Source organism: Carassius auratus, chromosome 23, assembly GCF_003368295.1.
Source record: "Carassius auratus strain Wakin chromosome 23, ASM336829v1, whole genome shotgun sequence".
NCBI classification, from domain to species: domain Eukaryota; kingdom Metazoa; phylum Chordata; class Actinopteri; order Cypriniformes; family Cyprinidae; genus Carassius; species Carassius auratus.
The window spans coordinates 580,578-594,811 of NC_039265.1; the positions used below are offsets into that span (position 1 = coordinate 580,578).

The following is a 14,234-nucleotide window of genomic DNA, read 5'->3' on the forward strand; positions in this document are numbered from 1 at the left end:
TTTGGACAACTTCAAAGGCGATTTTCTCAATATTTTGATTTTTTTGCACCCTCAGATTTCAGACTTTCAAATAGTTGTATCTCAGCAAAATATTGTCTGATCCTAACAAACCATAAATCATCATGAAGCTTATTTATTCATATAGCTTTCAGGTGATGTATAAAACTCAATTTCAAAAAATTGACTGGTCTTGTGGTCCAGGTTCTCATTTGCCTATTTTCATATACTCTTGAGTATTATGCAATATTTTAGTATGCATTTCCCAAAATGTGCAGTATACAATACACATGGAACAGAATGAACAGTGAACATCGCATATTTAGTATTTCTTTTGAATAAGTGATTACCTAAACTGTATTGTCATTGTTTTTTTAGCCTCTGTGAAGCACTTTGAGTTGCAGTTGTATGAAAAGTGCTATACATATATTTGTTATTATTATTACTTTGTAATCATGTTCTATATAGCATGAATATAATCCAGGCATACTGCATTCATCATGTTGTCATTGTCATGTGACCTACCAACAGTTCCACTGCCATCCAACTCCTCTCCCGTGGCCTCATGGGACAGGTGTCCATCAGATGTGCACTCCAGAGTCTTACTGGAAATAGTAGGTCATCCGGGTATTTTTTGCTTACATTTGCAAATTCATACCTACTACTCTTTTTGCAAGTATAAGCATATTATGCAGCCATAATGACATTACGTGACCACAGTATAGCATACTACTGTTTCTCTCACTTTATAGTGTACAGTAACCGGTGCAGGTTTAAGTGTTGTCCTTTTGGAAACAAGGAATTTGATTGAATGAAAAAAGACTTTTCAAATCTGATTTTCGTTACATTTTATTTCTAAATGCAAATGATTAAAAAAAAAAAAAAAAAAAAAAAAACTGTATGCTTTAAATAAATCAGTTGCACTAAATGGTTTAGATCCCTAATGTACAGCCCAGAATCCTTTGAGACATCAGCTATAAAAAAGGAAAAAGCCTGAAGTGGGAGATTAAACGCAATACCGCCCACTTCAATGTTCAGGGTGTGCTTTAAGCCGGCCAGATACACGCGTATACAAAGAAGAGATGGCGACCTGGAGACGGTCATGCGCTCATTTGACACAAACATTCATATTCTTACACATAGAAACATACATACAGTCTGTCCAATGCAGGAAACTGGCGCAGAAGGCAGGACGCTTATTAAAGACCTTTTTAGTTTGGGACTAAAGAGTGGGAGGAGAAGAATAACATCATATATCCTAGGTATATAGTCAGTTTTGAAATTTTATCTTTTTTTTTTTTTTTGCTTGATGTGACCAGAAAACTCTTAAGTCCAAACGTTGTGATGACAAGGAAATGATGTCATCTTGTTCCTGAAGTCTTTCCGTTGGTCTCTTGTGGTTTGTCTGACATGATGTCCCAGTATCAGTGCGGTACGCTGACTGTACTAGGACATGAATGCTAGGCTCGTCCCATCATCCCTCCCTCCCTCCCTGCTCTGAAGTCTCCTGGGCTGTTAACTGACATCCTCTCTTCTACAGGTTTCTATAACAGCAGGCAGCCCGTCTTTTTGCCCCGTTTCCTGGCCTGCAGCGCCGCCCTGGTGGCCATCTCAAACACCTCTCTCACGCCGTCTTTGGTCTTGGCTGAGCATTCTAAATAACCAAAGGCGTTGATTCGGTTGGCCATGTCTCGCCCCTCCTCTGGCTTCACAGGCTCCTGAGTGAAGAAGTATTTCAAAGATATCACAAGCATGTCTAATGACTCCCAGTATCAAAGGGATACTTCACCTAAAACAAGAACATTTTCATTTATATAGGACTATGCAAATTGATTCATCACATTTTTTTTGATATTCCATTAAAAAGACAAAACAATTACCCAAGCTTACAGTGAAAATGGATGTTATTTATACTGTCCAGAACTAAAAAATACCTCCAAATATCATAAAATAACTTTCTTTGTTATAAACAACATAGGTTAAAGGCTGATCAACTGACTGGAGTTTGACAGTATAAATTCCCATCCACTTAAATGGAAACAAGCAGCTTGGGCATTTTGCAGCATTTAAAGGAACAATCCACCTAAAAAATTTAAATTAGCTACAGTTTATTCATCCTGAGGCCATCCAAGATGCATTTGGCTGTTTGTTTATCAAACAGATTTAGAGAAATTTAGCATCACATCTCTTGCTCATTAATGTGTCCTCTGGAGTGAATGGGTGCGTCAGAATCAAGAACTAACGAGTGGCACCCATTCACTGCAGAGTAAGTGATGTAATGTTAAATTCCTCCAAATCTGTTCTGATGAAGAAGCAAACTCATCTCATCTTTGATGGCCTGAAGGGTGAGGACATTGTCAGCTAATGTTCATTGTTGGTTGGCCTTTTCCTTTAAGAATCATAAATCTGAATAAGTAAAAAGGCCCTGCCTGTTTCATTTTGGCAAGTTCCCTCCGTGTGTGCTCATCATTTCGGAGATCCTTTTTGTTTCCAACGAGGATGATGGGAACATTTGGACAGAAATGCTTCACCTCTGGTGTCCACTTTTCTGGAATGTTCTCTGTGATGGATTAAAGGAGAGAGTGGTAATTGTATTAACCATATTTCAAATCATTTGTATTTAATGGCTTAACAGTTAATTATCTTATATAGTTTAAACTGAGTTAATTGGTAAATATATATTTTTGTTTTAGAGTGTTAGTAAAAACTGAAACTGAGCATCTGTAACCTCAGCTTTGTACAGTTTCAGTGTGCATGTCTGTTTAGGCTTTGATGTAAAGACCAGATGAAAACCTGATCATTCTTGAAAACACATTTCTGGTTGGTAGCTAAACTGCTGCATCTTTAACTTTGATGTGAAATCATTTACTTAGACCACAAGTGAAGGTTTTGTGAATCGGTTCATTCAAAAATGGTATTTCTTCTTAGCTGACTGGTTTTACCTCTATGAGAAACACACTCAAGATGGTGATAAAACAAAACGATTATAAAATAGTAACATATAAGAAAACAGACTGAGAGGATTTTAATTTCACGTTGACTTGAAAATTGAGATGAAACTTAAATATTGACAGATCTTTTATAACTGTGATGTGCATGTGTTATGAATTATCATAGAAGAAGAGTATAAATAAATAGGGGAATCGATGAATCCATCAGTGGTTGACTGGATTTTGGGAAGTGGGCTCATGAAAGAAATCTTGCATTAGCGGAGTTAAGTAGACTAAATTATTATTATTATTATTTCACCAAAAAATTGAGTTATAGTATTTTGATTATAAATTATGAGGTAAAACATAAAAAAACAAACAAGAAAATGTGCATGGGTGAATCTTTCACAAAAAGATCAATAGCATGCATTCAGAAAACAGATCTGACTGTTTACGGGGAAGCCTCACCCAAGCTATCAGGACTGTCAACAGAAAAGCACATAAGAATGACATCTGTGTCGGGGTACGAGAGTGGTCTTAACCGATCATAGTCCTCCTGTCCAGCTGTGTCCCACAAGGCAAGCTCCACCTGGAAGAAGAGAGACACTGGTCAATGTGCTAAACCATCTCAAATAACACGACAACTGTGCTCTCACTTAGAAAAGAGGAACGTACATGTATGACTTACACCAGTGTAAACACATCTATTCAACAGGGAAGGATAAAATACTGAATATTCTTCTGGTGACGTATTTTGGGATACACATTTCCAATGGTAAATTTAAACTTTAGAAATAGTATTTAAGTTGGGAAGTTTAATCAATTCACGTCAATCAGTAGAAAATGTGTGTTAAAGATTTGTTTATCGTCACCCAAAGCACAGTTCCACTTCTTACATATGAAACTATTTTTATAAAAGTAAATACTGCACTTTATTACAATGCACGCATTGTTTCCTTGGTGCATATCAGTGAAAATTGTTTTACTGCGCTTTCATACCTGTTTTCCATCGACCTCGATGTCTGCAACATAGTTCTCAAAGACTGTAGGCACGTAGACTTCAGGAAACTGATCTTTACTGAAAACAATGAGCAAACATGTCTTTCCACAGGCTCCATCACCCACTATGACCAGCTTCTTACGAATGGCAGCCATCTGAGAGGAGAGAGACGAGACAAACTATAAGAAAAAAACTGATTTACAGACCTGAAGCATTTTCACAAAGAGACCAGGGAGAGAAAAAGCGTAGAAAAGAGTAGCTACTAGATAGATAGATAAGATAGATAGATAGATGCTGAAGTCAGATGTGTTCTGTGAATCCTTTCAACATGTCAACATAAACCGGAAACACAGCTGCGGAAGTATCATTTGACCGGAAGTTACACTGTATCGCTATGTTAAAAAAGAAAGAAAAAAAAAACTTTCCACAAATATTGATCAAACGATAACTGCCATAACCGTAAAACACAACATTAACGATTATCTCCGTGTATTCTAGCGTGCAAATATCGTTATATTGACGATAAGAAGCCGTCATGTCGCGAGGCCTGTGTCACCGCACCCCACCATCAAAACATTCACAACATTCACACAAATAACACAATAATACAACATTAAACACTAACATAGACTTTAATACATACACTAGCATGATAAACAACATTTATTTTCTTTATTATTTTCTAAAAACAGACTCGCCTTGTATGTTACACGTTTTTTTTTTTTTTTTGAAGTGGAACTGCTAGCCGATAGCAGGAATTACTCAGAAAGAAACTGTTTTAAATAAACTTAAAACCGAAAAGGGTCGACACCCAATTACATAATACTACAAAAAGCGTTCAGACAAAAAATGTACAAAATTATTCTATGAACATTTATCTTACCCCTTACTCATTTTATAGCGATGACCATCTTTGCTATAAAGAAACCGTGAAAGTGAAACAAGAATAATGTTTGCTTTAATCTACTGAAACATCCATCTTAACATATGTCTGAAGAGTTTAAACTGTGGATTTCTTTAATCGCTTTAATATTTTCTCGGTAATTCAGCTTAACGTTATGTAAAAAAATAAATGGCTGAAAGACAAGAGCACATAGAAAGCAACTCGGCTTAATAAGTTTAATCGTGAACATCAGAACAATTTTAACTCGTTTGTTTAAACTAGCTATCATGAATCATCTGCAGAAATGATGCAACTCGTGTGAAATATCTAAATGTATATGTTTACAGTGAGTTTCAGGCCGTTGAACGGAAATCCATAAAGCAGTGAAAAGGCACTCGTTCTCCTCACCAAACGCGATCGTCCACTCGTTAACTTTATGTATTTATACAAAACATTTAAAAACATTTACCGTGTTCTTTTAGTTGTGCTCCGGGGAAGTATCGACTGTCCTGTCTTTTCCTGCCTGCTCTTAAAGTCCGCCCATCTTCAGTGCTGCCACGAAACAACACCCTACAGTACACCCGACAGACTGTACACCCGACAGGAGGTTGAACCAGCGGGTTTTAACTTGTTTATGTTTGTTGAATTATATTCCCTTTAAAAACTTGCAACTAGTCCTCCTTTCAATATTTATTTTGTGTTGGACTATTTGCTTTGACCTAGATTTTTAGTCTTAAATGATGACCTCCCCAAAACATAAAAAATAAATAAAATGATAATCTGAACAAACATATAAATGATTTTTTTTTTTTGTGTGTGTGTACCAATGATGAAAGCTATGTGAATATTTATTCACCATTTTTATAAAAAGTGACAATTTTGCCGTTAATAAAACTAAAATTGATAAATGAATGAAAATCAAGGTAAGTAGTATCACTTGTGTTCCTGAAACTTTTGTATTGTTAATTGTGCACATTTGTTGAATTACGCTGTATTAAAATAATATTTATGTGTCTTTACCATAGGCCTAAATAAAATCCTAACTTTGAAATGAGTCCACACAAGACAAAGAAGTTTATTTACCTATTCAATAAATGTTTATAATGACAGAATAAATGGTGATTTCAGAACTGTAGTAGAAGTGTTCAAGTCGGTTTTGAAAACAATGACATAAATGATATGAATTTAAAATAGTCTTGTGTAAAATAAGGAGCAGACCTGTTGAGAAATGTTGCTTCTTCATATACACACAAACTTAAATTACAATAAAAGCTTAAATTGGATTGTCTGCATTTTGCTAAAAAAAAAAACCACAGGGCAGTTGAAGAAGCAACTTACTGTGAATAATGTTTTTTATATTATTTAGTATTATTTATATTACACTAGTTTAACAACTCTGCCAAAAGGCATCTCAAACAGTACAGACATGCATGCATTGCTAATAAACTTACAGCAGTCATGTGTCTTGCACATTCCTCACAATTACACTAGTTAAAGTGGCAGTGTTTTCTTGTGGCATATTTTTTTCCTGCTGTCAGAATCTGAACGATAAAGAAAAACAGGTTTCTGTCTGATTTGCCAAATCATATCTCTCAGAAGGAGTGTGAATGTGCCCTATGGGCGATGGTCTTCTGGTGATATGATTCTCATCATGAATGTGTGCACGTGTACTGTCAAATTTTAAAAGACTAAGACAGTAATTTTTCTTTCTTTTGGGCAGTGTAGGACCATCAGGTGGAAATCAGTGAAACATCCACTTCCACCAGTTTCTAATTTAAACAGATAAGCAACGGTTTCTTTTTATTTCGTTTTATTGGACCACAATAAATAAATTACAATGAACAATATATATATATATATATAAATAAAAAAACAATCATCCAAAACATTAACAATCTCTCACTTACTCTGTAAAAAAGCTATTCCTTCATATAAAGACTATAAACATATCAGTGTAAGAAAAAGTAAACACAGTACCACTGACCCAGTCTTAGAAAGAGGTAAGGGTTGTTTATGAATGATTTCACATTTGCGTGAGCTGATATAATTATATGACACTTACATATTCATTTACAACATGCACATAAAGCAGAACTACATTTAAAGCAACCAAAGCAGCCCTTCCTTTTAATCCACAGCGTGAAAGCAAGCAGTCTTTCATATAGAGCGTTCATCAACATCAGTTTCTGATGTCCCTCATATTTTCACCATACGTTCAGTGTCGTGACTGAAGTCTGGCAGCGTTTGTGTTCCAGCTTTGGCTCCAGGAGTTCATCCCGTAAAGCTGAAGTAAAGCATGGATAACAGAGACATTAGTCTGAGCCTCTGGGTCTAAGAAGGAGCATCATTCGCAGCAGAAACTGTGACTGGATCTAGATCAGAAATGAAACATCAGATTGTCAAATCAAGGATATTTAAATAACAAATACTGGTAACATAGCTGAATAACATGGAGCTAGATGATTCTAATGAATACAACTGCAAAATAATGCTTACCAAACAATCAAGTTCAACATGTTTCAATGCTGTGCGTGTCCGCACTAAGAAATTGCTTTGAATCCTCCACTGAATTCATCTGCTGCTTTCCACATTTCTTTGCTCTGATCTGACAATATAGCATCCAAAGGATACCTTATGTTTTAAATCACACAAACACACACATACAATTATTAGATACACAATTTCAGACACTTACACTGTCATGATGTCCATAAGATTTCTCTTAAGCTCACCAAGGATGAATTTATTTGATACATTACAGTAAAATATATAATTATAAATATATAAAAACAGTAATTTTGTGAAATATTATTATGATATATAAAAACAGTTGTCTTTATGAATATATGTAAATAAGTTATTTATTTCTGTGATCATGTATTTCCAGCATCACTCAGTGTCACATGATCTTCAGAAATCATTCTAAGATACTGATCTGCTGCTCAAGAAACATTTCTGATTTCTGTTTCTGATTGTGCCTGACATGAAAGCCTGCTCTTACCCAGCAGCACCGGGATGCTGAGGATCATGATAGCAACGGCAAAGACGTTCATCTGTTTTGCTGGGTCTCTGCAGTCTGCGGAAAGCTCACAGTCGCACACACGCAGCGAGAGGGTCTGGACTGACTGCTGGCCCTGACTGTCAGAGATCTCCAGGGTCACTTCATGATCTCCTGCACGTACAGAGCTCTCTTTGATCAGTCTCACAGATGGACCTGGGAGAAAGAACAAAAACAGAAACAGAAAATGGGATTACAGTGGAAAAGGGTACATTTGTAGTTGCAATGCATCAAGAGATGAATTATTTCTATTACCATAGTTAGACTGAAGCCTCCACTTCCCCTGGACGTCTCCAGTCAGCTGGAAGTGTAAGGGTGGGCTGTACAGGACCGGGCTGAGAGCTGTAATGTCAGCCGTCTCCTCAGACAGACACATGGCCAGTTTATTGGCCTCCAGCATGGGTCCAGACTGCAGTCTCTCCATGACCCCCACTTGTTTCATCATCTTCGAATCTAACGAGTTACTAGCATCTTTCTGAATAAACAGTGATTGGAAAGAACATTAATGTGTTATCTAGAGTTTCCTCTCAATATCAGTCTCAACTCATGTAACCCTCATCAAAATAATTCAAGCAGAATAAGTGGGTTGACTTTATTTTGATGGTCCCTATAACATACTGTTGACTGTTAATGCTCTAATGAGAGATATAAAGAGATGCATAAAATTATGAACAGAATGGTCAAAAGGCACCATCACAATAAAGTGTTACCAAGTAACTTGACTGAAATAGCAACATCTGAAAGCACTGAAGATGGAAACCAGTTTACACTTTCTTTACTTACTGTTTTCCCAGTGAGTTCTGACGGATGCTCGTGTTTGTCGATGAGGTTCAGTATCACTGTGCTTGTGCTGGAGAGCTGCATCTTCTTCCCATGATCCTTTGCTTCAACCAGAATCGTGTATTTTTGGGCCTCCTGCATTGAAATAGAAACAGAAAAGTTCAAAACTATATCTGAGCGATATCTGTGTCAGATGATCTTTGACCTTTTGATCGAAAAAGCTAAAAACTCCTAATATGAACTAATACTAAATGAGACTGGGGTTTATACTTAAATGTGGTAAGTAGTTTAATAGCACAAACGTGTGACTGGGTAATTTATAGATTGATAATTCATTGTTAAAAACTAGTTTCTGAAACAAGAAAAGACAAAATGTCAAATAAGATTCTGCATGAATAAAGAAAAGGAAAAAACATGTCTGTCAAGTTCTTGGGAATGTATTCTCTGCTTTCAGTTTCAGGAAACATTACATTTTAAAGCTCTAATAATATATTTTGGTATAACTATAAAATAAATAAAAAATAATAATAGATTTACCTTGAATAAGTGTACATATCATAATGATGTTTTAAAGTTAAAGTTTTAACGTTTATTGACCTTAACACATAGTCACAATGGTCTTTAGAGGCCTTTTATTTTATTATAGATCTTTTATTTTTTAGTTTTTTTATGATGTTTTTCAAATAATTATTACCAATGAAACAGTTTTGTTTAAAAAAACAATTTACATACCAAAAAAAGCTACCTAATTATTATTAATTAATTGTAAAACGTTGACATTTTTGACTTTGACAAAAAAAATCTGAATGATCTTAAAAATCATACAGTTGAATTGAAATAATAACATGCTCATACAAGATATATTCAAATGTATGTGTAAACGTGCGTTTTAAATGAATTAATTATACTGTAGTTGTCACATTTAACACTATTTATTCGTCAGTGGATGGATGTTAATGAACGTTGAAAAAGTTCAGGAATTGATCAATTATATCTGCAGTATAACATTGACAAAGGACTTCAGGAAGGAGAAACTGTGCATGTTACCTCATAATCAAGGTATCCCTTGAAAGATATGGTCCCTGCCTGCTCTCCTGTTCTCTGCTGAATGAAGAAGTGTGCACTGGAGGCAGCGGGAGACACCGAGACGATTCTCAGAGTAAACTGAGCGTTCGCTGAGCCAGGCTGATCGTTGTCTGTGGCCAGCACTGTGACCAGAGGCTTACCTTTGGGTAAAACAACACAAAGAGGATCAGGTGAAATGTTGCTCTTTCACCTGGAAACCAGCCGGTTTAAACCAGTTCTGTATATTTGTGTCATACCTTGTTGTGTTGCTTCATCTACTGCAATTTCATACACATCCCGATTAAAAACAGGAGCGTGGTCATTAAGATCCAGAATATCGATGACCACAGCAACTACTGTGTGTTTTTTAGAAAGAGTGATCTGTAAGTCAACCACATAACAGTCAGTATTAACTATTAAAAATACTCTTTAAACTGAGTCACTGCTTATTGTAGGACTTACTCTCAGTCTCTTGTACTCCTCATAGTCAACTTTTCCATGAGCGTAAACGGACCCGTTTCGGTCCACAGAGAGAATCCCTTTGGGGTCTTTGTCGATGCCCTGTCCATGAATGGAGTACTCTTCGATAACTTTCTTCTCAATATTTAACTGAGAAAGGATGGAAACATACTAAATGATTCATTTGATTGAGAACACACTCAGAATTCTATGCTCATTCAAAAACTTAGGCTGCTTTTAATTTAATCAGGTGATATTCTGCTGTAGGAAAGGTTTCAGTATGACCTACATCTCCCAGTTTATATGGGAAAGGCCCAGGGTGCTCTTCTTCCATGGTCAGGGAATCCACAATCCAGGCTCGCTTTTTGCGTACGTTTAGTTTTGATGAGGTTGCAGTCTGAATACAGACACTCTGATGAGGAAAATATTACACAAAACATTGCAATTTATTCATTAGAAACTCAATTGCCTTTTAGCTATCATGTTCTGGAGGATATAAGGCAATGATAATACTTTATTTTAAGGACCAGCTCTCATGGTTAGCCAGCGTGCATATTACTAGTACTTATAAAGCGCATATTAATGGGTTATTTTGCATGACTGTATTTTAGATCCCTTTTTTTTTTTTTACCTAAACTTAACAACTACCTTACTAACTATTAAAAAGCAGCAAGGAGTTTATAGAGGCAATAGTCATAGTTACTAGCTGAGAGTAATAATTGGTCCCCAAACTAAAGTGCAACCAATGCAACTTGTAACCAATAATAAGGTTGTTTTACAGTATTTTTATGTGAATTAATGTCTGCCACTATTTATTATTTCCAGTTTATAACAAAAAGTGGAAAAAGTGGAATATAGCAAACACGCACACGCACACAAAGAAAAATAAAAATAAAACATAATAAAACTAGTCAGAAGTAGTGATTTTTACAGTGTCACTATTACATGTTATATCTAATTAATTAGAAGTAAGTGCAAGCAACTAACCCTAAACCAAACCCAAATCCTAAGAAAACACATGGTATTGATTAATATCACTCAATACTTGCAACTGTATAATTGCAGTGTAAGAAGGACACCTTAAAATAACGTGCAACACAAAATTGATGAAATTGAAAACTTTATAATTAAACTGATAAAAATGAATAAATAAAATCCATTCGGTTACTTACCGCAACAAGGAAAACAATCACCACAGTCTTCATTTTAAGCAGTGAGAGGGACCGTTCGCTCAGATTCAGGATCTTTGCTTCTCTCTTGCTTTAGCCGTGCTCTAATCTGCGTGTGACTGTGTCGATCCTTTAAATAGAGCCAGAGGAGGACGATTTGAAAACATTTCTCTGGAAACCCACTGAATCAGATTAATTTTTAACAGCTATAGCTGCCTATTGTCTAATGGGCTTTCTAAGGAACAATGCATGAAGGAGTCTGGCAAGAGTCCAGACATTCTTAAACAGAACACAAAACAAGAAGAAAAGAACGAGAGGCTATTAAAACAGGTTCTGGTGTCAATTAAATCGAAAATAAGCACATTTCAAATGTTAAAATGAATGATTTATGCATGACCTTGTACATAGATTCCTAATAGAAAGGCCTTCGGTTCAGAGAGTGTTTACCTGTTAGCAGTGTGTTTATTGCTTTATTTCTTTGGAATGATTTTAGCTTCTGTTGTCCTAAAGCATAGCGTTCATAGGTCAGATTTTTTATGAATCTATTAATATCCTTCTAAGCAAACAAACCCCACTTCCCATTCCTGACTAAACACAACATACTGCATGAAGGTGGCACTCTCAGTTAATAATCTTGATGTACTGTGACTGTGCCATATGAACATATGCAGTATAGGCCTCTCCATAATGTGTTTAATGTAGCGCCATTGACCACTGGTTTTCATGTTTTCAGGTAAGCACTTATCAGTATTTCCAGAGTAATATTCTTTCATCTGCATGGAGGATTTCATTTGAATTGTGCCAAGTGAAAAACAAATAGAAATGCCATTGTTTTTTAATCTGTTAAATCGAACATCAACATGCAACTAAGATAACACCAGCATTTTTCCATTTGTGATAAGATATTGTTTTCCAAATATAGTGTCAGATCAGAGGCCTTCTGTGAAAAGAAAAGGGCATTTACTGTAGTCAAAGGAGATGATCAAATGATCAGATGTCTTTGACTTTTTGAAAAGACTTTGACTTTTCACCTAAAGTGGACTTTCATTGTTTCATTGAAGAGTTTTAATTTACAGTCAAATGAGGACAACAGAAGTAATCAAAATATGCAAATTATATCAAAATATGTAAGTGGAATGACAAGTATGAGTTAGTCCAATACAGTACATGTAGCAAGTTTTTTTATTATTATATAATAAATAAAAAGAAACAGATAGAATATAAAAAGAATAGATATAGTGTAAGTTATTGGCGTATGGAATAAAAATACAATGAAAACACATGCCTAAGTCAAAAAAATGCGTAATTTAAAAAATACTGAGCATAATTCTGTTTTTAATTTATTTTTTATTTTTAGTTTGATGGTCTGATTACAAAAGCTACAGTTACAAAGGATACAGATGTTACACAGGTTCGCTTTATGTTCATCCCTCTTTGAGAATTGTCCATCATTGATCATATTCATTTAAAGATTTAATAACAGATGTGGCAGTATAATACTGTACATTTGGCTCTCTAGCTAAAATCTGGTGGCTCAAGGCACTCAACAAGAACAAGAACAATAATAATACTAATAAATCAACAAAGAAAGAAAGAAATAGTGAATGAAGGAAGACACGTGTCTCACGATCAGGTTAGTAGCTTACATTCCGCTGTTGTTTTGACTTGTTGAAAACAGTTCTCTTAAAATAACACTACAAAAGTTTGCCAATGCTAACACATGTAACGATTGCTATTAATATTGTGCAGACAAAAATTACAAAGCAGTTATTAGTAAAAATATACACGATAACATAAAAATGTTTTGTGAATCTAGTCAATGCACATCAAATATATGGAAGCTTGATTTGACACTGTAAAAATTCAATAAATAAATAAGGTAAAATTTTAATAACTAATTCTCACAATTAATTAGCATGCATATTACTACCACATTGGCTTTTTATGAATTATAAAGCTTATTAATGCCTTATTCTGCATGGTAATATTTTAGACCCCTAAATTCCACCACACACCCAAACTATCTTACTAACTATTAATAAGCAGTAAATTAGGAGTTATTGAGAAAAAAGTCATATTTATTAGTTAGATAACAGTGATAACTGGAGAGTCAGAGTCCTTATGTCTCTTATCTTATTCAGTTCTTATCTTATTCTAATAAGAGAGTCTTTCTGTTCCACAAAGAAACATTCACACAGCCCCAATTTTCAAGTGTTTGAGTTTTTTAAGAGCCAGACGAAGCTACTGAAGAAATGTAGTCAGATTTATGACAGGTCAGAAACAGCCAATAACTCCAAGTGAGTAAGTGAGTGATTACGGCTTTACTATGACGTTCTTTTATGACTCTTTTATGACTTTTAAGTCACACTGTTTATTTTTCAGTGATAAATATGTGCACTTGCATGATGACATTTCCTGCGGCTCACGTGAAAACACTTAAAAGTGAAATGCCATTAACACGTGACGTTTCTTTAGACAGTGTTTAACTAGTTACCTAGAAAATAGTCCAGCGTTTTTCACATGCCTTTTGTTTAAAATGAGAAATAAAACTGTTTCCTTCTTGCTTATTTACCCAGGGATTTATCTTAATTCAAATGCTATTTAGAGATAACTTGCATGCTGTAGTCAGTTTTAAGGTTAGTTGTATTAGCAATCTTTCTAGTATATCTTATATTTTATTTGTTAACTTTCTAGACTATTACTTTGGAAACTACATTTGTCAGTGTGCTGTCTTAGTCGGCTTTCTAGTCTATTCTTTTGCTGACTCTTCATATGTTGCATGACAAGATGAATGAAGTTCCAGGCATAGTTTTCTATTTCTCACCCTACATATCAGAAGTGCATAATCGCAGCACACACTAAACTGTGCAGAAGTTCACTAACATCACAAACA

The 14,234-nt window shown here is 35.2% G+C and overlaps 2 protein-coding genes across 3 annotated transcripts; both read right to left on the bottom strand.

Annotated features, from left to right (window-relative positions):
* Positions 1-1,266: 1,266 nt before the first annotated feature.
* rhoac (ras homolog gene family, member Ac) lies at positions 1,267-5,428 on the bottom strand. The gene is made up of 5 exons (XM_026199142.1): positions 5,280-5,428; positions 3,927-4,082; positions 3,396-3,516; positions 2,427-2,557; positions 1,267-1,715 (listed from the first exon to the last, which is right to left on the bottom strand). The coding sequence occupies exons 2-5, from the start codon at positions 4,080-4,082 to the stop codon at positions 1,542-1,544; spliced, it is 582 nt and encodes a 193-aa protein (XP_026054927.1). The 5' UTR covers positions 5,280-5,428; the 3' UTR covers positions 1,267-1,541.
* A 1,213-nt stretch (positions 5,429-6,641) lies between these two features.
* On the bottom strand, positions 6,642-11,490 carry LOC113040929 (cadherin-4). 2 transcript variants are annotated; one of them, XM_026199141.1, is made up of 10 exons: positions 11,345-11,490; positions 10,462-10,584; positions 10,176-10,322; positions 9,971-10,094; positions 9,696-9,874; positions 8,652-8,783; positions 8,124-8,343; positions 7,812-8,024; positions 7,307-7,441; positions 6,642-7,094 (listed from the first exon to the last, which is right to left on the bottom strand). In XM_026199141.1, the coding sequence occupies exons 1-9, from the start codon at positions 11,375-11,377 to the stop codon at positions 7,320-7,322; spliced, it is 1,293 nt and encodes a 430-aa protein (XP_026054926.1). In that variant the 5' UTR covers positions 11,378-11,490; the 3' UTR covers positions 6,642-7,094; positions 7,307-7,319. The 2 variants fall into 2 exon arrangements, with proteins under 2 accessions (XP_026054926.1, XP_026054925.1); XM_026199140.1 differs by having other exon boundaries at positions 6,643-7,182; positions 11,345-11,488.
* Between the last annotated feature and the right edge of the window lie 2,744 nt (positions 11,491-14,234).

Bases quoted from the DNA above. Each gene is read 5' to 3' on its own strand.
- rhoac (XM_026199142.1), bottom strand. From the start codon at position 4,082: ATGGCTGCCATTCGTAAGAAGCTGGTCATAGTGGGTGATGGAGCCTGT. The intron at 2,558-3,395 runs GTGAGGCTTCCC...AATCCATCACAG, and splicing joins TGACAGTCCTGATAGCTTGG to AGAACATTCCAGAAAAGTGG. The intron at 1,716-2,426 runs GCAGGGCCTTTT...TTCTTCACTCAG, and splicing joins AACTTGCCAAAATGAAACAG to GAGCCTGTGAAGCCAGAGGA.
- LOC113040929 (XM_026199141.1), bottom strand. From the start codon at position 11,377: ATGAAGACTGTGGTGATTGTTTTCCTTGTTGCG. The intron at 10,585-11,344 runs GTAAGTAACCGA...TTTCCTCATCAG, and splicing joins TGATTGTTTTCCTTGTTGCG to AGTGTCTGTATTCAGACTGC. The intron at 7,442-7,811 runs GTAAGAGCAGGC...TTAAAACATAAG, and splicing joins CAGCATCCCGGTGCTGCTGG to GTATCCTTTGGATGCTATAT.